Consider the following 22,984-nt stretch of genomic DNA (forward strand, 5'->3'; position numbering starts at 1 on the left):
AGTTGTGAAGCTTTCCACTTAAAGGGACACCCTACCCCATACACACACCACCACTGAACCAATGGCTTATTTGTTGCTTGAAACAAACACATAAAAGATTGACACCGAAATAACCTGATTACATGAGTCTGGTTTAATGATATAAGATGAATCAGTGAGATGGAGGACTTAATAATTCAATAACTTTTAACGCCTCTCCCCTTTATATGTGGAATATCTTTCAGCTCTTTTCGGGGGATGGGAGGTGGAGGGGTGTATTAAACTTTGTGGAACCCAGGCTTTTTTTTTTTTTTTTAAGGATATTGACAAATTAGACCCTTGCAATTAAGTTAGAATTCACTGGATCTCTTGCTTTAAAGGAACAGTTTATTCTTGAGGGAGCCCACCTAACAATTTTATGTTCAGCCATCTGCAGGGCAGAGCCAATGCCTTTTTCTTTCTGAATCTGGAGTAGAAGCTTTATTTCATTGCGAGTTCTCTGTGACATTTTGCACTCTCTTGATTTAATGAACCAAAGAGGATCTTTAGCTCTTGGTCTACACCAGTGCAAATAAAGGTTAAATCTCTCACTAACCATTCTGAACTAGCCTAATAACTCACGAGAGACTGCAGAAAAAGAAACCGAGAAAGCAGGTGTGCAGACTTGATTAAAACGTGCGAAACCCGCACAACCGCAGGCAAAGGTACTATATCGTCACATCTCCCTAGTACCGGCTGCGAGGTCCTCAAGCGGGGGAACTCCTACTGCGCCAAAAACACCATCCAGAGAGCCGGGCCTAGTAACACAGGAGCTTTCTTCCGAACGGTGTCCCGACCGGAGCTTGCGCTGAATGCTGGGGCTCCTATTGGCCACACGCCGTGGGGGAGGAGGAGACTGGAGGGGAGAGAGACAGGAGGAGGGGAGAAGGGGGCAAGGCCTTTTCCCTGCCCCCTCCTGGCCCCCACCGCCGCCTCATGCGTGGTTACTATGCAAATTGCAGCGATTGCGGAAATAAACAAGGGGGTAGGGAGAAGAGAGAGGGACTGCGAATCGATTGCAACTTCTGCAAAGTCTCGTACAATCCAAAGCACACAAGGCAAAACCAGAGAGAATCTGAGAACCAGCCAGCCGGGGTTGGATCGCTTTCAAAAGAGGAGAGAGAGACTGTGAGAGAGGCAGAGAGCGCGCATTGCAATTGCAAAAGCCTCCTGATTTGGAGTTTAAAAAAAAAAAATTCTCCAAGAAGCCTGCAATTGGCCAACAGCTTAAAAAAAATCTCTTCCGGGTTTTCAACGGTTCCAAGTTTATTTAGATGTCTTTTTTAATGCAAAAAAAGGGGGACAACTAATGAAGCAATTCGTCTGAACATTTTAAAGTTTCTCAGTTTCTCACGTACTCTTTTTACATTGCAATGGTACGTGGTTCAGCTTTAAACTTTCTATTTTGCGTTTATACGGTACGCGTTTTATAAACAATAATGGTAGAATGATTTTGTTTAATAGCTAAGACTTTAAAATTTCTCTAGCTTGCATATGCATTGGAGTGATTGCTGGGTAAATGTCTATTGTGATGGTTTTGTTTTAAAGATGTAGCTTTGTGGATGGCTTTTTTTCTTATGTACATCAAGGACCGGGTTTCCTTTTTTTTTTTCCTCCCTGAGATTTGAAAAAATTGCTGAGCTTGACAGATTTTTTTTTTTCCTCCTAGCGCTTGCTCGGTTCCAGAAAGGGGGGGGGGGGGGCGAAAAATCCTGTACGTGCTCTGTTCTGTAAAAAGACGTCTGGCCTCAGCAGTCAACCTAACCCGAAAAGAAATGTCTGGACCGGGAGAATAATTGACGATTCGATCCTCTAATCAATGGGACCAAAGGGGAGACTGACAAAAGCTTTACCCAATCATATCCAAGCTTGGGTGTACAATGGTTCGCAGTAGCCAGAAGGGGCGGGACAGAGAAGATCTGAAGTTCTCTGCGGCTCTGAAGGGGATGGTGTGGTTCAAGCTGTCAAAGCTACAAGCTCTTCCGGATTTAGCAAGCACAATAGGAAAGAGTTTTTGAATTTTAGAAGAAAAAAAGAACCTAATTAACGTGGGGTTGTTTGTTTTGTTTTGCATGAATAGTAAGCCTTCATTGCCTTTTACAAAAAGTTAAAAAAATTCTGTTAGAGAAATCTTTAACTTTGCATGAATGATTATTTGTAAATTCAGGAAAGTTGTTAACGGTTGTGGAAGATGAAGTTCAACTTTTAAAAATGTGTGGCTGATAAACTATGGGATTGTAGTGAGCTTTGGAAAGTAATGTATTGCATACTTAGCAGTGCAAAACGTCTTTCTCTGTTTATCTTAGAAGCTTTGGCTTTTCAGGTACTTTGAAGGAATAGGCAAGCCTCTCTTCTGGAACTCTAAACAACAGGTTTAAAGGAGAGACTGTTTCACAGGTGGACTGACAGCTGTTTTATACATTTGAAAGGAAGAAGGGGAGAGTGTTTTTCTTGACTTTTCTTGAATTCTGTTTAATATATGGTCAGTAGCGAATAGGATATTGAGACTGGCCAACTGCACAATTCTTTTTGTTACCACAATAACCCATGTGGAGGGTGTGTGTGGAAGATTGCTGACTTGCTAACTCTCGGCTGGAGTCTGGCCTCTTGAACAAGTCTTTGACACCAATCCTGTGGAAACGAACAGCAGCAGCTTGTCTTGGAGACAGTAACTGGCAGCCTCTGAAATATGTCCATCTTTTCCTTCCCTTTGAGCAGTGTAGACACCTAATTCTGTTGGGAAGTGAATGGAAAATAATAGAGGCTCTTTCCCATCTTTGGCTTAAATTCCCATCCAGCTATTTCCCAAGGCTTTAGGCCTTCTAATCATATCTGGCCTGGAAATCTGATGTAAGAATCTGCTTAGATGCTCAGCTAAGCAACATGATTCAATTTAGGAATATATGCATATAAGAAAAATCTGCACACAAGTGACTGCAGGTCAAAAAACTAGAGAAGGAAAACCTTGGGAAATGCAAGTAATAAAGTTAGTCTTGGTAAGAACTATAGTAAATGGCATTGTCACTTGTGAACCCCAATTTTATCTTCACTGCTTTGTACATTAAAATCTAAATCATATTAACAAGATCTTCCTATTAAGTAACCTCTGAAATGAGAGGTATTTGAGATGTACGTATAAGTGAATCCTTATTGACGTAATTTATATATCTAAGAGGATTTCACTAAAACTGGCAAGGTAACATTTCTGCAAATAAAACACAGCAAATGCAAGGCTGGGCTCTGTGCCAGGAAGAATATGGATAGCAGAGAGCATGACAGGAGCCTCCTTTGCACAGAGACAATCCCATTTCAAGGCAGTCTCCTAGCACTTGCAAAATAAATGATTGGAGTGGTTATTTCCAATAAGGGGTTTATTCTTCCTAACAATGGGTCATTTATATGATTGCAGTAAACTAGTTTTTGTACGTCACCTGTGTTTCCTATACTGTTCTCTCCACTATCCTTTCTTTCTTCTCTTCACCCTTCATCCCTGTTCTCTTTCAAGGGTCTCAGTATCTTTTCGAACTTTGGACAAGGATTTACTTTTGTAACTTGGGACCAGGGGAGAGAGTTGGAAATGTTTTTTACCCCCAGACTGCCCTCTGAGGAACATCTGTTTCTTTGTGTGTGTGTGTTTAAATTTATGCCTGTTGGAGAGAAAGTTACCAGAAGCCTCTCTGTAACTGTAACTCTTCTACTGTATTTTTCTCAGTCCGGTTTCCAAAGGCTGTAGTTGGAGCTGTGCTTTGTAGAGTTTCCCCCGCCTCTTCACCCCACCCCCCTCCCGCGGGGGAGGGAGCGGGAGCTGGCGGAGATAGGAGAGAAAGCAGGAGCGGATGTGAAGGGCTTTGGTGCTGAACTTGGATCCAGCCCTTGCCTAGAGGGCGCAAACAATCGTCCCATATCCAAAAGTCTTACGAAGGGCGCCAAAAGTTACTTAAGATAATATTGCTAACCGCAGAAAGCTGGAAATCGCGGGCACATCCACTGCTGCAACAAAAGAAGTTTTTAAAGTAGAAATATCAGCATTAAATTACTTTTCCTCATTAAAAAAAAAAAAAAACAGGGCGACGTGCCAGTGCTTTAAAAAAAATCCTTTTCCTTTTTCTTGAGATTCAATTAAAAGTCAGAATCTTTGCTGTTTGGGGAAGTGGCAGATGTGAAGTCTATCTTTTAATACACCAAAAGAAAGATTTTAATCTTCTCTGGAAGAGAGCTTCCCAAGAGTACACACTCGGAACAATAACTTCTCACTGTGCCTCAGTTACATGTTGGAACTGTCAGCCAGAAACTTCTATCGAGGAAACTTGGAGCGCGTTGAAGTTATAGATCCCAGCAAGAGTTCTCGTGGCCAGGAATGTTGTCTCTGTAACTCGGCTTGCCTTTTAGGACGTTTTTTTCCTTCTGAAATCTAAGAGGAAGCAAGGAAAAAAAGTAGTTGTGTCGTTTGGGAATCGGGGCTCTTTCATTAAAGTTTTAAGTCATTATTTCCCCTCACCCCTTAATAAATAACCTGAGAGATTTCCAAGGATATTTAGAAGCGAGGGTGTGTGAAAATGGTCTCCTGAGAAGCCAGGGATTATTTTGGCTGTTAAGCAACTGGAGAACAAGCATAAAATCACGTTAGAAAGATGCAGAATATTTGAGGACTTCATAGTCTTTTCTCCAGGAGCATATTTCTTGCCCCTTACTTAAAAAAAAAAGAATATTTGAGGACTTCATAGTCTTTTCTCCAGGAGCATATTTCTTGCCCCTTACTTAAAAAAAAAAAAGAGTGGGGTGGGAGAAGGGTCTGGGTGAGAGTGGCCTTAACATGTCATCTCATCCACACATGCAGAGTGGGCATTCCTACAGGAATTTCGTCTTTTCAGAGGCTCTCTAGATGGGCAACCTCCACCAAGGTGCACATTCCCCTGTCTGTGTGCTAGAGCCTTTCATCGTCATATAGCCGTCTTCCCTTTTGGAATTTTGAGGATTAGAAAATGCAGAAGGCTGCAAACTAGAGTGAGGGAGATGAGAAGGGATGGAATGGGGGTTTGGAGGAAGGAGGTATACTTTTTTTCCCCCTTTCCCAGCAGTGAGGAGAACCTAGAGAGAAAATATGAGGTTAAAAAAAAAAAACTGGAAAAGCAGGCTTATTGGCAACTTGCCAAACCCTAAAAACCACCCCCCTTTTCTGCCAAAACAATACTTTAGCAAACCTAAAATAATTGCAGGAAGCTCTTTTCCATTTTAAGAACTATTACCTGGGGGAGGAAAAAAGAGGGGATTCTTAAAAGGCACCCTTCCAGAGGTGTCCCGGGAACAGGGGAGGTAATGACAGGCCTGTGTCCAGTTCTGGGCACGCGTTTGTGGACGAGAATATCTCCCTTCCCTAAGGGGACATCCCTTTCACGTTTTTTTTCCCTCCTAAAAAGAAAAAGATGTCACAGCTAAACCACTGTTGTTTCTGAACGTGATAGAACTTTTTCTATGGCGTCTGTGCTCAAACCCACTAGTTTCACAGTCCTGGGAGGGAGAATGCTCGTTAATCTCCGCCTCCCTTTCTCCAGACAACCCCCCCACCCCAGCCCCCAAATCCGGTGAATCTTCCTTGTGAAAATTTCCCCCACCACCCCCGCTTCTGGAGGCCGTAGGACTGAAGCTGCACAAAGTTTGCAGGGTTTTGTGCATAATTACCTCTGCCGACGATCTATTCCCACAAAAAGCTTCGTCGGAGAGATTACAATGCTTTGAGCCGTACCGCATTTCAGAAGGGAAAAAAAGTTACCTAGGAGGTCTGATTCTTTTAAATTTGCATACATGCAAATCTGCACGCCCGCCGCCCCCCCCCCCCCGCCACCCCGCTCGGCTTTCTCCGCGGTTCTCTCCGTGCCCACGCAGTGAATCGAGGGGTGCAGGGCAACCTGGCAAAGTTGCCCAAGTCCTCCACCGAGGTCCGCGAAGGTCTGCGGCGGGGGTTGGGGGATGGGGACGAGGAAAAGTAGTTTTGTTTGCTTAAGCACATCCTGTGGCAGCCTATAGCTGCCCGGGAGTACAGACTGTAACTGCTCCTCACTGCGTTACCCAGTAATGCGCTGAGCGGGGACGGGGGGGGGTGAGGCGGGGGGGCCGAGCGAGCGAGCGAGCCAGGGAGCGAGAGAGGGAGCGAGCGAGGAGCGAGCGCGAGCGGCCGCGGAGGCTCGGGACCCGGCTGGCCGCGCGGCGCCGCAGCCGCCCCCTCCCCCACCTCATCCCCCCCGCCCCGCCGCCACCGGCGGCGGCGCGAGCGGGCGGCGGCCGTGCGGTGCGGTGCAGAGCGGAGGCAGGCGCGCGGGCAGCTCGCGGGCACCCGGCCGGCGGGCGCGGGAGCGGGAAAGGGTGCGCTATGCCTTTAACGCCCGCGTACAGTAGACATGTATAGTGGAGTGTAGGGAAACTCTAGGCGGGGTTAAAGTTCAGCTCATGGAGCGGCAATAGCGCTGGCTGGCTGCAGTTGAGCCGAGTTGGAAATGTGAACGCAAGAAGCAGGCTTGATTTTTTTTTCTCCCCCCTTCTCTCTCTCTCCTCCTCTCTCCCTCTTTCTCCTTTCTCACCCGCACTCACGCACACCTCCAAACCGCACACACCAGACGCACACGCACACCCCACCGCCCGGCAGTGATGTATTCTCCGCTCTGTCTCACCCAGGTAAGCAGCTGTTTGGATGCGGAAGGGGGGGTCGGGATGGCGGGGGCAGACCTGGGGCCAGGCCGGGGGTGCCGGGGACCCCGCGCTAGCAGGGCCCGGGGCATGTGTCCCGGGGTGTGCCCATATCTGCGCGTGTTTCTGTGTGTGTGTGTGTATGTGTGCGCGCGTGTGCTCGTGGTGGGGGGGGCGGAGAAATACAGCTTTAAGAAAGTAACTTTGTTTCCATGCGGGTGCATTCCTCTTGCACGGCCATTTGTGTGGGCACATGGCTAATGGCGCCCTCTTATTAATGCGTTAATTAATATCGGGGCGATTGACTGCGGAACGGTGGTGTTTTCGGACGCCCCGCACGTGTTTCGGCGGGGTTGCAGCCCATGTCACGCTGAAATCTGGACTCAGCGTTTCTGCAGGCGCAAGGCCGGTTTCTGTAGTTCCGCGGCGCCCGGGGAGGGGGCCGCCGACGGAGCCCCCCTCACGCCCCGCACGCTCGGGGCCGCTGCACCCCCGGCTGCGGGAGAACTCAGGTCCCCGCGCCCGCGGCCCGCTCGCGGAGCCCGCGCCGCCGCAGCCGCCCCAAACTCTTACTTTTGTTTATTCTTTGTCAGCCTTTGGGGTCCGGCCGCGGGAGGGACGCGGGCCAGCGCCCCGGGCCCCGGCCGGGACAGCGCCCCTCGGACCCGGGCAGGCGGCGGCGAGCCGGCCCCGGGGCTCCGCGGAGCTGGACTGCGGGGCTGCGGGGCCGCGCGTCCCCCCGCGTCGGCCGGGTGGAGCCTGCGTCCTCGCCGCCTGTCGCCCGCTGGCTTTCCCGAGCGAAAGTTTCCGTACCGGGACGAGCCCACGCAGCGCAGGGCGGCGAGCAGCCGAGGCCGCGGGCCGCGGGCTGGGGCGCGTCGGGCGGAGTTGGGCTCCCAGCCGCGAGCCCGAGCGGCGGCCCGGCCGGACGCGTCTCCCCCCGCCGCCGCCGCCGCCGCCGCCGCCGCCGCCGCCGCCGCAACGCGACTCGGGCAGCTCCGCGCTCAGGACTGGGGCAACTTTTCCCCTCCGACCTAACTCGGAGCGTGGGTCTCTCTCACCCCAGCGCTTCTCCTTTCCATGTCCTCCCTTTCCATCCCGCCCCTGTCTGCACAACCCCCAAGCAAAATATTGCTACTTCAAGGCTCCAAATCTGGTCCCTTTTGAATGTATTATTTATTTATTTAGACCAAAAAGCATGAAGTCAAAGTGATTTTTCGCAATTTTTTTTTTTTTGGAAGAAAACTGTGAGCCTTCATACTGTTTTGGTACAGTGCGATCTGACCATTAATCATGTACATGAAGTTTGTATGCTTCATGTAAAATGTTTACTCACCACTCCCTACAAAAACCTGCTACCACTTCTTGCTTTCATTTAGCAGGAGATAACGGTTTATCCGGAATACTTTCTGGAAGACTAAAAAGTATCCATAGTTTCTTCTCTCTTCTCTCGATTCTGGATTTATTTCCCACATGACATCCCTTCTTATTGCAATATCTAACAGTCATCTACCGGCTATTTGATCTCAGAAGACTCTTAAATATATCTTTTATGTTGAAATGGTCGGTTTGGGATTTAGGCCTAGCATTAATAATGGATAGCAGTTGCTTTCAGTTATTGTAAAAGTTTTTTATTTTTCCCTAACAAACTTCCAAAGTTACTATTTTAGTAACTTGTGGAAGTATGGAATGAAACTTTTCCAACCACTTTTGGCAAGGTTCACAATTGCATATGGATAAGATGCAAAGTGTAAGATAATTTGAATGAGTTATGACTACAGTGAAAATGCTGAGATTCAAAGGCTGAAGTTCTAGCTGGCAAAAGTTTGCAACACATAGAACCAGTAGATAATACCAGTGATGTTGCTGTAGTGAGGAAGGACCTTAGCAGACACTTTATCGACTTCTCCGGTGAGCTCTCAATAGATAAATTTATATTTTGGCATGATGCATATATGAGGATACCAGTGTACGCATGTAGGCCCAGGGCATAGTCAGGTATTTAACAAAGTTAAAGGATTCGCACAGCTCATAAGCCATTATCACATTAAGAAAGTTTTTTTTTTTTTAAACCTATTTGGCCCTGTGATGGATACATTCAGTAGGCCTTCTTCTGGAAACACCACTAAGATAAATGCTTACTTAGTGTAACAGTTTGTAAAGAAAATGTACACTAAATAGTGAATGAGAGTCATGTATTTTATGAGTTCTTCTTTTAAAAAATTGATTCACAATGTATTTAACTTTCCAGAATATTTATAAAGCTTTAGAGCCAGTTTTAAAAACAAAAAAGTAGTTTATTGGTCATTAAAGAAAGTCCAGTAAAGCATAGTGATAAAAAGACTCTAAATGAAAGAATAGACTCCATATACGTGAATGCAATTTTTAAAAACTTTATTAGGAAAATGCCAAACATCATATTTTAGTCCAAGTGGGCACATTTTAACCAAATCATGTACCTGGTCATAGAATGATAACAGTAGAAATTTATAGGTGAACCTTTCAAAGAAGTAGTTCCAGAAATATCAGCATTCCGTGGTTCTGAAACTTGGCTTACTTGCAAACAGATGAACATTGAAGATGCTGATTCAAAGTCCTGTTGCTTTTGAAACAGGTTTTCAGGTTTGTTTTTCTTGCTGGCCCGTAACTTTCTCACCGAGTACATACGTAAAATATTCTTTTTGTTTTCTCTTGACTATTTTGAAATATTCCACAGCTTATGGCGATATGTGCAATAACATGATTTATAAGGGCATACTGTTTTTTTCTTTAAAAACTCATTTATGCTATGCCTGGACATTTCCTACAAGTGAATGATAGCCTTTAGTTTTGATATTCTGGAATATTTCTAATTGTGTGTTGAGAAAAATAACTAGCACTTTCATTGTGCATGTGACTGAGTCATAAAAAATACAAAATATTGTGCGCTTTTATTGGCACATTCTTAAAACCTTTGGGGAGTAAAAACCTGTAAATACTTTTGATGCAAAATTGGGACTTAGATTATTCTTAATGATTAGTTGACATAGTTGACCTCATTTAAGGATTTTTTGATGAGATATGTGGGCATTTGGTTGGCAGGTAAACAAAATCCTTTTGAACACGAATGAACGCAGTTTGCAGTTCTCTGAGAAGCATATTGGGTTATCTTTGAACACTTAAATGTCACATTAGAAGATTTATTTTAAATGTTTGTTATTATTAAAGTGCTTTAATAAGACTAGGTTTGGACATAAATATGAATGTTTGGAGCTAAGTTATTCTTTGCATTTTAAAATGGGGCTGAGACTTTAAAATGAAATCCTCCTTTTGGTGAAAGCTCACTTTGTAGTTAAGGTAGACTCCGGGCTTTCTTTGCATAATTCCAGAGAGCCTTGGTCCCCCGAATGTCCTGTGTATATAAAAAAGTCAGTCAATGTGAAGGACTGTTTCAAACCCTAAATTTATGTATTTTAGAGCATTTCAAGGATGAGCTCGGAATTTAGTAATGTTTAAATGCTTTGCGGTTTGGTGTATACCTTGCTAGATAAACTGTGGCTTGAAAAATGCTCCCCCCACCCCATTTCTCTCTTTCAAAGTGTAGTAGTAGAAAAGATACCCAAACATCAGAAATTTTAAAGTGCAAATGGTATATAGGAAAGAATAATGTAATTCTTGTATTTTTCTCTGTTTTCTCTCCACTGAATGTACATGCGTTATAAAGGCTGGCTTCTTTGCTTTTGGATTCTTTTATTGAAAAAGAGCAGTTTTCAAACCTAAACTTGAAATACAAAGCCTTAAATTTGTTGAGAGAGGAAAAAATTAAATGCCAATTATTGAAATGATTTATTGTATATTATATTAATATAAACTTACCTAAAAAGCAGTCATATATAGTTTTTAAATGATTGACTGTAATTTATATTTTAACATGCTTGATTGTTAAAATATTTCACCAATTTTAAACACTCAATTTATATTTTAACATTTAAGAATTAATAATTGGTTTGATAGTATTAATATTTTGGACATTATAGTTACTTGTGCCTCCAAAGTATATATTTAGATGGATATTACAAACCTAAAGAATGCATTTTATATTTGTCTGTCCTCCACCCTTTGAAAAAGTCATCAAATACCTCTTTGGCTTCCTTATCCTCATTTATTTGAAAGTAAATAATTTATCTTTTGGTGGGGGTTGTGCAGTGGGGAGAAGTTATGTAAGATTAGTGTGGGTTGGTTAATCAAAAGTTAGATGTACTCAGAAAGCTTTGTGGAGGTTACTGTTTAATTTTCCTTTAATTTTATATTTCTATTTCCTAAGAAAATGTCAAATAAAAGAATCAAGTATTTTCAATGAAAGAGTAAGAAAATTTTAAATGTTTTAGATTCAATTTTATTTTCAAATTACTTGAACTTTAAGAGGCAAGCATGAGGGTTTTCCTGTAGTCTCATAAGCATTGAATATACCAGGTTCTCTGTTTCCCTGTGAGAACAAAAAACCTGAAATACTATTTTCAAAATTTAAATAAGTACTCTGTTTTTTAGGGATGGTTATTACTGAAGGTATTTCACAATCACATCAGTAAACTAAATGTATTTAGTTGCAACCGTGTTGTCACAGTGACATTCTGTTTACTATCTGGCTTGAACGCTTTTTTTTCCCCCCCTTTTTCCCTTTTTGTTTCATTTCCATAATATCAGCAGTTATGTCTTGGACATAGATCTTTTTATTTCTAGTCCGACAAATATAAAATCCATTTCTTCTTTTATATATGGACCTGCCAAATTTTTCTAAGTTTTTGAGTAAAAAAAAAATTGTGTGTAACTGTAATACTTAAAAAGGAATTAAAATGTTACAAAAATGACTAAGAAACAGATCAGAGTCTACATGCACTACTTTTAGAGGGAAAGTCTTTGTTTCCATTGAGCGTGGAGATGATTTTTGCTCCTAGACTTCCATAAACACTGACTGGCATCTAAATGTTTAGGATTTGCCAATCTGGCTGCGGAGCCCTGGCTGTACTACAAGTAGTGAGGTCAAGGCTGGAGCAAAATTAGATATGCCTTCCTTGAAATAGGGTTAAGATTATATGTTGTTATAAGCATTTCGATAAACTTCACTGGCTGTCTAAAGGCTTTGGGACATAGGCCCGACAATAGAACTGGTACAGTTCCGTAACATAACAAACCATTTTTTACTTTTTAACAGTTTTTTTCTTTGAGATTGTGAGACACGATACTGATAGTATTTTTTTTCCCCCCTCTTGGACTTCCCATAGCAATCCCACGTATGATTTTGGTAATGCTTGAATCAAATTTCAAGTGAAATAAGGATTATATATACATATTTTAAAGGTGAGCATCTAAAGAAATGTTGTTTCCTTTTGTTTTCATTTTAGTTATATTTTTGTCTTGATTCATTTTGCCAGGATGAATTTCATCCTTTCATCGAAGCACTTCTGCCCCACGTCCGAGCCTTCGCCTACACGTGGTTCAACCTGCAGGCCCGAAAACGAAAATACTTCAAAAAACATGAAAAGCGTATGTCAAAAGAAGAAGAGCGAGCTGTGAAGGATGAGTTGCTAAGTGAAAAACCAGAGGTCAAACAGAAGTGGGCATCTCGACTGCTGGCCAAGTTGCGGAAAGATATCCGACCTGAGTACCGAGAGGATTTTGTTCTTACAGTTACAGGGAAAAAGCCTCCATGTTGCGTTCTTTCCAACCCAGACCAGAAAGGCAAGATGCGAAGAATTGACTGCCTCCGCCAGGCAGATAAAGTCTGGAGGTTGGACCTTGTTATGGTGATTTTATTTAAAGGTATTCCGCTCGAAAGTACTGATGGCGAGCGCCTTGTAAAGTCCCCGCAGTGCTCTAATCCAGGGCTCTGTGTCCAGCCCCATCACATAGGGGTTTCTGTTAAGGAACTCGATTTATATTTGGCATACTTTGTGCATGCAGCAGGTAAGTGCGATGGTGAGAAGTCGGTCCACTTTCTCGCGTGTGCTTCTTTCCTGATGACCTCTGCGTGTGCTGGGCCATTCTTGAGCTCCCTATGGCAGGCCACGTCTATATGGACAGCGTGGTGTCCAAGGTAGCCCAATGTCAGAGTAGCCAGATGCTGCAGAGTTTGAGGTTCCACCTTCATTCAGGTGGAAAAGCATAGCTTGGAGAGCATTCTTGTTAAGTTCAATTCTCTTGGCAAGTAGTGTTATCAAAGGTTTTGGTAGTCAATTATGAGATATTGTTTAAATCACATTTTTTTGATGAGGGGTGAGAGAAACCTCATAAAAACCCTTGTAAGAAAGAGTCTATTTTAACTGGCAGGTGATCTAGTTAAAAAGCATTTACTTTGATAGTGAGGCAATGTTTTTAGTTGCTTTTCTTCTGGGAGTGTTTTTAACCTTCTGGAGCCTCTTGAGCCCCCTTCTAATCAAGAAGAGGTTGGAGGTAAGATTGCTATCAAATTGCTGATCATTTATGAAGAAAAAAGAATCACACTAATAGAAACTTACTAACTTTGTTTTAGGAATACTTGATGTTGCTTAAGATTTCTAAGGGAAAAAAAACTAATCCAACTCTTTAAGCAATTGATGGAAAGGTTAATCTTAAAAGTAACCAAATCTGTATAGTGCGTTTGAACAAATTGAGAAATCGATATTGAGAACTGATTTAGTGAGTTGCTTTGATTCATAATAACATTCTTTATTGTTCCAAGGCTGTTTTCAAGGCATGCTTTTCCTGTGTCTATTACAGCAGGTAGAGTAGCATTCGGGATAAAACTATTGAGGACTGGATAAAATAATGTATTTTTACTTTGTTCCTCTTGTCTTGTTTTAGACAAAAGGCTCATTGTGTTAACGTGAAAGCTCAGGTCTTGTGAAACTTGTTGACTTTTTATATGTACATATCGGTCTTGCTAGATTACCTTTATGGCAGTTACTTGAGCCAGATGGAAGAACGAAGGTTGTGGAATCCTTCCAGTAGGTTGTTTTGGGGTGCATGTATGTATATATTTTTTGCCAAAGGGCAGAGAAGATGATACCTGTAAAAGGGAACACTCCATTGTTTTGCAAAACATTTTTAATTCTAAAAATGTGAGCAATTTTTAAAAGATGTCATCTGATAGCCTATTCTCTATTATTTTTCTCAATATATGTTTTAGAAAAAGAACTTTTGTTATCCATCTGTCCTTACATAAGAAACTGGAGAAATTTACTTTGCAAGCATGTCACATCATCATTTGCATTCTGTTGGCAGGGGATAGATGAGTATTTTAGAGGATGTGATCTGTAAGTGTTTCAAATATTTGGGTTTTTGAAAATGTATACTTAATTATGAGAGGTGCCTGTTGCTTTAGCCAGTTCTGGGTAGCAAAAACAAAAAGGCAACATCTCTCAAATGACCTCTAAACAGGAACAAGTGGCCCTTTATTAACTCTCGGTTAACTCTATTGTTGTTACTTTGTCTATTGAAAAAGCAGAGTTAAAAAATTTTATTTTTATATATATAAGTAGAGATTCTGCCAGGGCAAGGTGCAAAAAAGGTGTGGCTATTAGAGGTGCTTTGGGAGCACACTCTTAAAAAATCGTGTGTTTAATCTCTAATATTTGGAGAAGTAAATACTTTATAAATGATAATAAATGCTCTAACGGACCAACATAGGAAATTGCAGGTGCCAACGAGTGATGCCCATCACGGTGTGTGCGGTGTATCCCTTCAAAGGTAACATCACAACGGAATACCTGTTCTGCGCTTATTGGTATGAGCAGCGTCCCTTCTAAGTTTTAGGTGTAAACGTTTCCTTTAGATTCACGGAGACGCAGCCCTTCTCGCTCTCGCTGTTTCACGTTGGATTCTCTTTCACTGTTGACGGTTTTTGCCCGTTTTATGGCTCCAGATCCTTGAGCCAACACAGTTGCTGGCGGTTTCAAGGACCGGAAGGTTGATGTTGGTGAAATGGCAGGTAGAAGGTTGCTTAGGAAGAGTGAGCATCCTTATTGCTAATGAAAGATTTATTGCCAGCACCGTGGATCAGACTACCTTTCGGTTCGGTTTCCCTGCGCCTCCCAGAATCCCTTGGTTGCCTGAATGCCGTCCAAGTGCAAGCCATTGGCTCTCCCTGCGCAGCCGCGGCGCCTCTGCGCGCACCGGGAAGGGTCCGAGGGATGCTCAGGGCCTTTTGTCTGAAAATATCTCAAATTTGATTTCAGAGATTTAAAGGCCTGTTATTTGTGGAAGGGAAGCTGCCAGTACAAATAGGAGGTAGATCGGTCAACTCGCATACAACTGATTTGACAAGCATCTGTTATAATACTGAAGATTTGTAAACACTAAACAATGTTTTTACCTCCTTAAAAGTTTTGAGAACTTGCCAGTATTGGCAGGAGGCAGAGACTCTGAAACGTGCTTCAAGAAACATGCCAAAACCATTGTGGCCTTTTCACCTATAGTCTCCCCCTACTTTCTTTTAAATGTATTTTTTTTCCTCCCAAAATGCCATTTCCCCCCTTGATTGCCACAAGAATATTTTTTTTTCTTTCTAAAAATGCATACAATAATTATTGCTTCATGCCTCGGCCTCTTCTTTGGAAGGAAGTTGAAATCTTAGAACACACATGTAAATACTGGAAGCTAATGCAGAATCAGTTGTTTTTTAAAAGTGTAGGAGATGATTTTTTTAAGTTATTGAGACGCAAAATACAATACATAAACTGCATTCCTTTTTTTTAATTCCCTCTAAATCAAGGGGCATTAGAACTGTGAATTTTGTGGCTGATAAACAGTAACAAGTGTAATGAAATCGGAGTGATTCCAGAAGCCTGAGAATTTCATCTCGTTAAAAGTACAAAAGAGTAAAACCATCTTATGCCCAGAATTTGGTCTCTACTTGAGTCGTCCTTCCCACGTATGGCATGACGACTTGGAGATGTTATGGCATTGTGGCAAATGGTTTTCTTTGTGGGCGTGTAACAGTAAAGCTAATTTATGACTAGTCTTTACCAGATGATCTGTATCAGAATCTACAATATACCCGGCACGTGGCAAGGTCACAATTTAAGTTGTTAAGGTCATAACCTTAGCCACCAGGCATTTGACCTTTTAGATAAAGTTAACCTTTGTTCATTAGTAGGCACTCAACCGAGAACTTTCTGGAGAGTTTTTTTTTTTTTTTAAACTGCTTCTGTATAACTTCTGGTAATGTAATCAGATTCTAGAAAGATTCTCAGTTGAGTTAGTTAAATTTTGTAAGGGGTTAGATTTTTTAAGGACTCATCTCTTATGTAGAGATAGGTTGCTGTATCTAGGCCATAAAATGACAGTGTCACAATTTACTTTTTATAGTTATTACCTGCTGGGGGATAGAATGAAAGCTGAGGCAGCTGTGTGGAGATGTTTAAAAACTAAAGTTAAACAAATAGAATTATGTTTAATTCAGTGAAGGCCTTTGCTAAGTTTTGAGTGGCTTTAGGCCCCAAAGCGATTAATCACAATGAGCATCTTCAGTTTTTAGCAGGTGAGGAATTTTCTAAGACTGGAAGTATTTTTAGTTGCCGTAGCACTCACTTTGAAAGACAAATACATGACAGGAGTCAGGTAGTTGCTGTAATTGTTAATTAGCCCGTGACAGAGCAAATTGAACTTGTCCTGATGGTAGCAGGAGTACTTGTTAGTTTCCTGGTGGAAAGTGACCGTGTTTGCACCATAGTGATTTCAGTACAGTCGTTACTGATTGCTTCCATGCTCCCATCGTTGCTGCCTGTACTTAGTGTTGCTCGGACCAGGAATAATATAGGTTTGCCCACTTAGTGGAAGAGTTGTGGTGCCTGGGAAGCTTGGTACCTGTCCTGGAAACCTGCTGGCAGGGTTACTGATGACCACATTACCTGTACTGTATTGTTCACTTAATTATGCTGTCCTGAACGCTCATTCAAATTATTTCTGTTACTGTTAGTTTCTCCCTGATAGGCCACATATTATTCCATTTCAACAAAGAGAGACTCCCACTCAGGTGCACTGTAGTTGTATTTTGGCTTCGTGATTGCCATTCCTTCATATAGTAATAGAGGAAGCCGTGATATGCAGATAGAGCAGATGGTCATGTTGACAGATTGAGAATTCACTTCCTACTGCTTCAGAGCAGGTGTAAGATTAGGAGTGTCTGTGTAGGAGCGGGTGTGCGCCTCGTGTGCATGTGTGTGCACATCCAGGCTGCACACAGAGTGCTGGATAGAGTAGGGGGGGAATGCTTTCTTTTTCTAAAAAGCAGGTACCTGAAATACAGTGTAATCATCTGTGGAAGGTTATCAATGCATACCGAGTGGTATTAATAATTACAAAAAAAATTTTAACAGATAATGTTAGATTGTTACAGTTTAAAATTTTATGCCAAATTAATTGTGATAATTTTTAAATTTAAGGTAACTTACTATGTTTGTGGCAGGGTTGTGTATATAAAATATAGTTAATATGTCCTGTTAGCAGGAGCTTGTGTGTATGTATGTTTACACTTAAATCTAAGACTATACATTATAGTACCTTAATAAACTGCCTAGTAGAAATAGTTGTGTGGTTAGTTTCTTTGATTTATAATAACTGTATTTGGAAAAAGAATGGGGAAAGATTATATACAGTGATATTTAATGTTAGTACCACTCTATTTCAAATTGTGACCCTAACCTTAAAGCAAAGGTGGATTTTGTGGCCGATTGGTGTACTGTAACTTACAGAAGATGTCATCTTTCTACTTATCTTTTCATTCTTTAAGGGAGTTAGCCCAATCAACAAACTTGAGATGAAATATGGCTTTTATATCCTTGAGCGTTGTCTACATAACTTGAAGATTGTAGCAATATTCTCTATTTAGAATGCAGCAACAATATTCTTTATCCTGGAATGTGGTGAGGAAGAAGTTGAAAGGCAGAGAGAGTAGAAGGAGCAGGGAAAAAGTGTTGTTCTGGAGTAAGACAGAGGTCAGCTCATTTATGGCTCAGAGGTTTGAGTGTTGGTAAGAAATTTCCCAACGCTGCTGGCTTGGATTTGCCTTGTCTGCTTTTCCACCCAGTGATGGATAGCATTAATTTAAACCTATTTAGGGCTAGTGTGGGAGAAACCACAGCCTTTGTTGTGGTCACTGCTGTACACAGTAGGACTGGGTGTTTTACTTGGTTAAGGCCTCAAGCTGCTTCCAGAGGATGCAGAACAGCCTGTCGGTTTTTTAAAACTTGCACAGAAGCAGCAACAATTCTAATTGCTCACAAATGTTAATATAGATTATTAAAAACAATTTTGAGGTTAGAATAGAAGGAAAAACATAAAATACAGATTGCATTCAGTGACTGTGCTAAACACCAATTTGTTGTCATTTCAGCAATTATTTTCCCATGGTCATTTAGAGGTTAGATGTTGCTTTTAAACATAAAATTGTAAATCCTTGGGAGGTGAGGTCAGGGGAAGGAAGAAGTCAGGTGGAGGAGGAAGAGAATGAATGAACTGGCATGCTTTGTTAAGAGAAACGTAAAACTGTGAACTTAATTGCGAATGGAGATGCTCTAAAAAGTGTTCTGGTTTGAGTAATGACTGTAAAAGGATCCCAGGCAGTAAGACATCAGGTGGAGAATTTTATAATCCATCTCACCATCGTTTTTTGCATTGTATGTTCTAGACTGAGAGACTGTATGGGGGGTTTTTGGAATTTCTTTTCAGATTTTTAGAAAAGTTCTACAGAAATTCTGTGTAGCATTTAGGGGTCCAGTTAAGGACACTGTGGCTTGCATGAACTTGGAAAGGGGGCTATTGAGATAATTATTATTATTATTACCATTTTGCTTTTCAAGGGGGAAACAGAATGTTGTCAACATTTTGGCCTTTTCCCACCAAGGCAACTGTTAGAAGTGATTGATCCAAACTTTAGAATTTATCAGAATTCTCTAGATAGAGATAGAAAGATAAATAAATAGATGTTAAGATAGAAATGGCTTTTCTCCTAGGCATTTCCCCAAATATTAGAAATCAGTACTTCTTGTTTTGCTATGACAATTCCATAGGGTAAAAGTATATTTTATCTAACAGGGTTAGTCTTCTTATTAATATTCTAGTGAAATAAACATGGCCTTTTAGCCAAAGGAATATGTCCACAAATGACAAATTGTGGCAGGTTTGGAGCAGAGGATATTTTTGCTGTTTTGTTTGTAAGAGATACTAAATGAGATAAGATTGAGAGAAATAAATTCATTTGTGTATGCATTTTGGCAAGTGTTGGTCTGTGAGATATTGCTAATCTCAACCTGAGAAATGGTTAGGATGATCGTAATAACTGGAGATTGAAGTGGTATAGCTTTCATGGTTTTTGAGAGCCTTAAACTTACTTGTCTTCATATCTTTCACATATTTTCCTAGTGATAAGTATTTTGGACCTTGATAGATCAAGAGTAGAGAGAAGGAGGGACTTCCCTGGTGGCTCAGATGGTAAAGAATCCGCCAGCGGTGTGGGAGACCTGGCTGGGTTTGATCCCTGGGGTTGGGAAGATCCCCTGGAGGAGGGCCTGACAACCCACTGCAGTATTCTTGCCTGGAGAATCCTCATGGACAGAGAATCCTGGAAGGCTGCAGTCCATGGGGTCGCAAAGAGTTGGACACAACTGAGTGACTAAGCACGGCGCAGCACTGCACAGAAAAGGAGATGGGTGGAAGAAGGGAAGGCGGGTGAGCAGGCAGCCGGGCAAATGTTCATAAATTCTATTCAGTGTCTGCTTTGCAGCAAGTGCAGTGCTGAATTTTGCCAGACATTGTAGCTTTCTGTTGTTTTCTTTTTAACTTCATTGGAGTATTGTAAATAAGTAATGCACTGTCCATTTGTACAGGTGAAAATCAGGTCTCAGAGGTGCCTAGTGACTTGTGCAGAGCAAGATTAAACCCAGGCCTCCTGATTCTGTGTCCTGTTCTTTTAAAAATAAAATTCAGATCCGTCTGATATCCCTCTTTACATCCTGTTGTCTGGATTTAAAGAGGGATTGGATGTCACTTAAATGGTATCACACACCTACCTTAAATCAAAGGGGCAATAAAAAGTCAAAATCCAAACCCTTCCCACGGAGATATTTTACAGTGAAGTTCGGGTTTTGTCCACAGAATGAAGCCACACTTGGTTAGAAGAGGGAGAAATGGTCTCATGCTTGTTAGTGTTGGGGTCAAAAATCTGGAATGACTTGTTCTTTCTTGTTTTTAGAATGTAGAAGTTTAGTGAATAGAAGCATTATAACACAGGTTTAAAAAAAATTTTTTTTTGTAAGAGAAAGTTAGATGAATTGATTCTAGATGTTTTAGGAATTAAAGCAACCATTATTTTAAGAATTATAATTACATGCAATATTTTACTGGGTAGATTTTTGTACATTTTTAAATATGCGCAAGATATATATTTTTTAATTTCCTCATTAGATTTAAATGTTTTAAATTTACTTTGTTCCCAAAAGATCTTTTGTATAGTTATTTAAAAAACCAAAAAATGGAATTTTATTAGTTAAAAAAGTAGATTTTTAATTTTAAAGACTAAGGAGGAAAATTGAAAATAGGAACAAGTTTCATGTTAATGCCCTTAAGTAACTGATATATTTATTGATTAATTTATTTAATGCCTTTATTTTCATTTTCTTTAAACTTCAGCAGGATTAGTTCTTAATGACTTAAGTGTAAAAGTTCAGAGCCTCACTCAACATGAATTTTATAATTGTTAATAGAAAAAAGGTGATAATTATAATTTATACTATATCTGTTCATTGTATATATGAATCCTCTAGTCTTTATTAAAAAAAATAAGCTGTTGAACTTACATTGAATAAAATAGAAATGTGACTTTCTTTTTAAGTTTAATTTTTTAGAAGTGCTAGCAAATTTAAAAGTTAGGGTGTGGAGTATGTCATCCCAGAAAGGGAAAACTGAGGGGTGTGTTAAAAGTGATTCAATTGGAAACAAGAGGATTGCAAAAAAAAATAATAATAAGACTCACACCCCAGTGTCCTCTCCATCAGGCTCCATACTGCCTACCTTTGATGTCTCTGGTGAGAGTTTCTGGTGGGACCAATAGCCTGTGAGTTTCCGAACAAAAACTGTTTTCAGAGCATATGTATTCATGTATATGTTTTAATGACTATTTTTGAAATGCTCTATGGGTTATAAAAGCAAGATGAAATAAAAGTAGCAATAAAACATATTTTAAAAATGAATAATATTTAGCAGTTTTGTCAGTATTTCTGTGTAGCATCTGCCATTGTCAGGCTGTTGTCTTTGTTGCTATGGTTTGGGTGATTATATTTCCTTTTGTAATTTTGCCAGCCTGTGATTGGCTAGTGCAACAACATGTTCATGCTGTTGGGGAAGATGTATCTGTGGTGAGTCATATAGCTTTATCCGATTGGTAATTTTTGGTAAGGAAAGGTATTTGTCAGTGGATAAATAGGAACTTTGGTGCTACAACATCAATAATTCATTTAATTTTCAAAATTTGGGACCTATTACTTAATATGGGAAACTCAGGACTGTCTCTTCTGTGTTACATCCCTACCTTTTTCCTCTTCCCCTCCTGGAAGCATTTAGAATTCTGTGTATTTTAATTTTGAAGAGATTAGTGATTTAAGTTTAAGCTTCTACATAAAGTGAATATTGTACGTATGGGATCCCATCATTGTCACTTTCAAATATTCCATTGCCTTTCACAGGAGCTGACATCACAAGTCCTTAGGTTGACAAATTCTCATCAACTTTTGTGAAAATTTTGGCTGCAAAAGGAGTAAAGTCAAAAGAGGGCCATAGACAGATGGATTTCAGTGTTGAGATGACATCAAGCCCTTCTTGTGGCATTTTTAAACATTCCAAATGAATGAGGAATGGAGATGCTTAAAGAGCTTACTGTAGAATGAGTAATTAAGATACTGTGCATCCGCATGTAAACCTTCAGCAGAGCTGTATGGGCTCAAGTATAATAGCAGATTAAGAATGAAAATAGTAAACATCTTTTATGTTGAGTATAATTCATAAATATTAAATATTAAAAGTGTTGTTGATGGAAAACAGTGTATACCTGAGAGTACATGTTTAGCATTAAGTAATTGAAAGTTAAAGATAAGTGCGTTACGGACACTTAAGATGAAGCAAAGATTCGGGACAAGAATTTGGCAGAAGCTTGTCTGCATCTCTGTAGGACTGTGGCAGGGTTTTTGCATGGATGCCTTGTATATAAAAATTACCGAGTTACTGAAGCTTCTGATTGATTTATTTAGTTGGCTTTTTCTCCCCTTCTTTTAAATGGTGGAGGTTCTCTTTGGGAAAGTAGTTTCAAGTAACTTCTGAGAATGAAGTCTTTGTAACTTGATGCGGTTCAACAGCGTAACTATTGTTGTCTGTCCCTGTCAGGGAAAGATAGTCATTGCAATACTTTTATTGTATGGCCTCTTAATATGTGACAAGGACTTGTATCAAGAATTCTCTTTTCTTTTAAATGTACTTTTAAAAGTCCCTTACCCTTCCAACCCAATCAAGGATGACAGTGGTTTTTAAGAAGATTCAAATGAATTTTTATTATTTTTTTTCTGCTTATTTACTGTACAGACAAAAGTCTTATTTTTAAAAAAAAAAAAAAGGGACTCTGAAATCATATATTTTAGATTTTCTGTAAAATAAACTAGGAATAGAAATTAACAGAAAAGTGCCATCTCATTGGGCCCAGGATGTGTATAGTTCTTGGAGAATGAGGGTATTGCAGCCTGAAATGTTAGCATTGAAGAACTAATTGTTCTGAAGGTATTTGTCCCTCATCTCAGAAAAGATGGCAAACATGCAAAACGGATAAATGTAATCCTTTGTACTTTTACCACCTACATTTTTAAACTACAGTGACTCTGATTTCTCTAGAAAGGTCAGAGGTTTCAGACAGAAAGCTTTGTGATTCTTCAAAGAGAGACATTTTCAATTTTGCTATCTAAAGACTGATTATGCATAGCTTTTAACTTTATTTGCAGTTGAGCCTCGGAGGTGCTGTGCTGGGGTGGGTGATGCTGAGTAAGTGAGGCCAGGTCATGAGACAGCAGAACTGGAGGCAGACAGATAGATGGGAGAGGAACACAGATGCACATTCAGAGAATCGCATGTTTGGCCCTTTATTACTGACACCTTTTAAAAAGTGTGAACAGAGCAGCTGTAACTGTGTTTTGCTTTGTGCTGGAGCATTCTGTGACAGACTCTTTAAACACTTTGGGCACTTAAAGGAGTTTACATAGCTGGGTGCCATTTCTTAGGGTTGGCTTTGTTG

General features: G+C 40.8%; 1 protein-coding gene across 4 annotated transcripts in view; it reads left to right on the forward strand.

Moving 5' to 3' along the window:
- Positions 1-6,023: 6,023 nt before the first annotated feature.
- NFIA (nuclear factor I A) overlaps positions 6,024-22,984 on the forward strand; it is a 396,595-nt gene continuing 379,634 nt past the window's right edge. For all 4 annotated transcript variants that reach the window (XM_069593137.1, XM_069593156.1, XM_069593167.1 and 1 more), the window contains exons 1-2: positions 6,024-6,687; positions 12,111-12,642. In XM_069593137.1, coding sequence (XP_069449238.1) covers positions 6,661-6,687; positions 12,111-12,642 — 559 coding nt within the window. In that variant the 5' untranslated portion in view covers positions 6,024-6,660. The remainder of the gene's footprint in view (positions 6,688-12,110; positions 12,643-22,984) is intronic.

The sequence above is a fragment of the Ovis canadensis genome, chromosome 1 (genome assembly GCF_042477335.2).
Source record: "Ovis canadensis isolate MfBH-ARS-UI-01 breed Bighorn chromosome 1, ARS-UI_OviCan_v2, whole genome shotgun sequence".
NCBI classification, from domain to species: domain Eukaryota; kingdom Metazoa; phylum Chordata; class Mammalia; order Artiodactyla; family Bovidae; genus Ovis; species Ovis canadensis.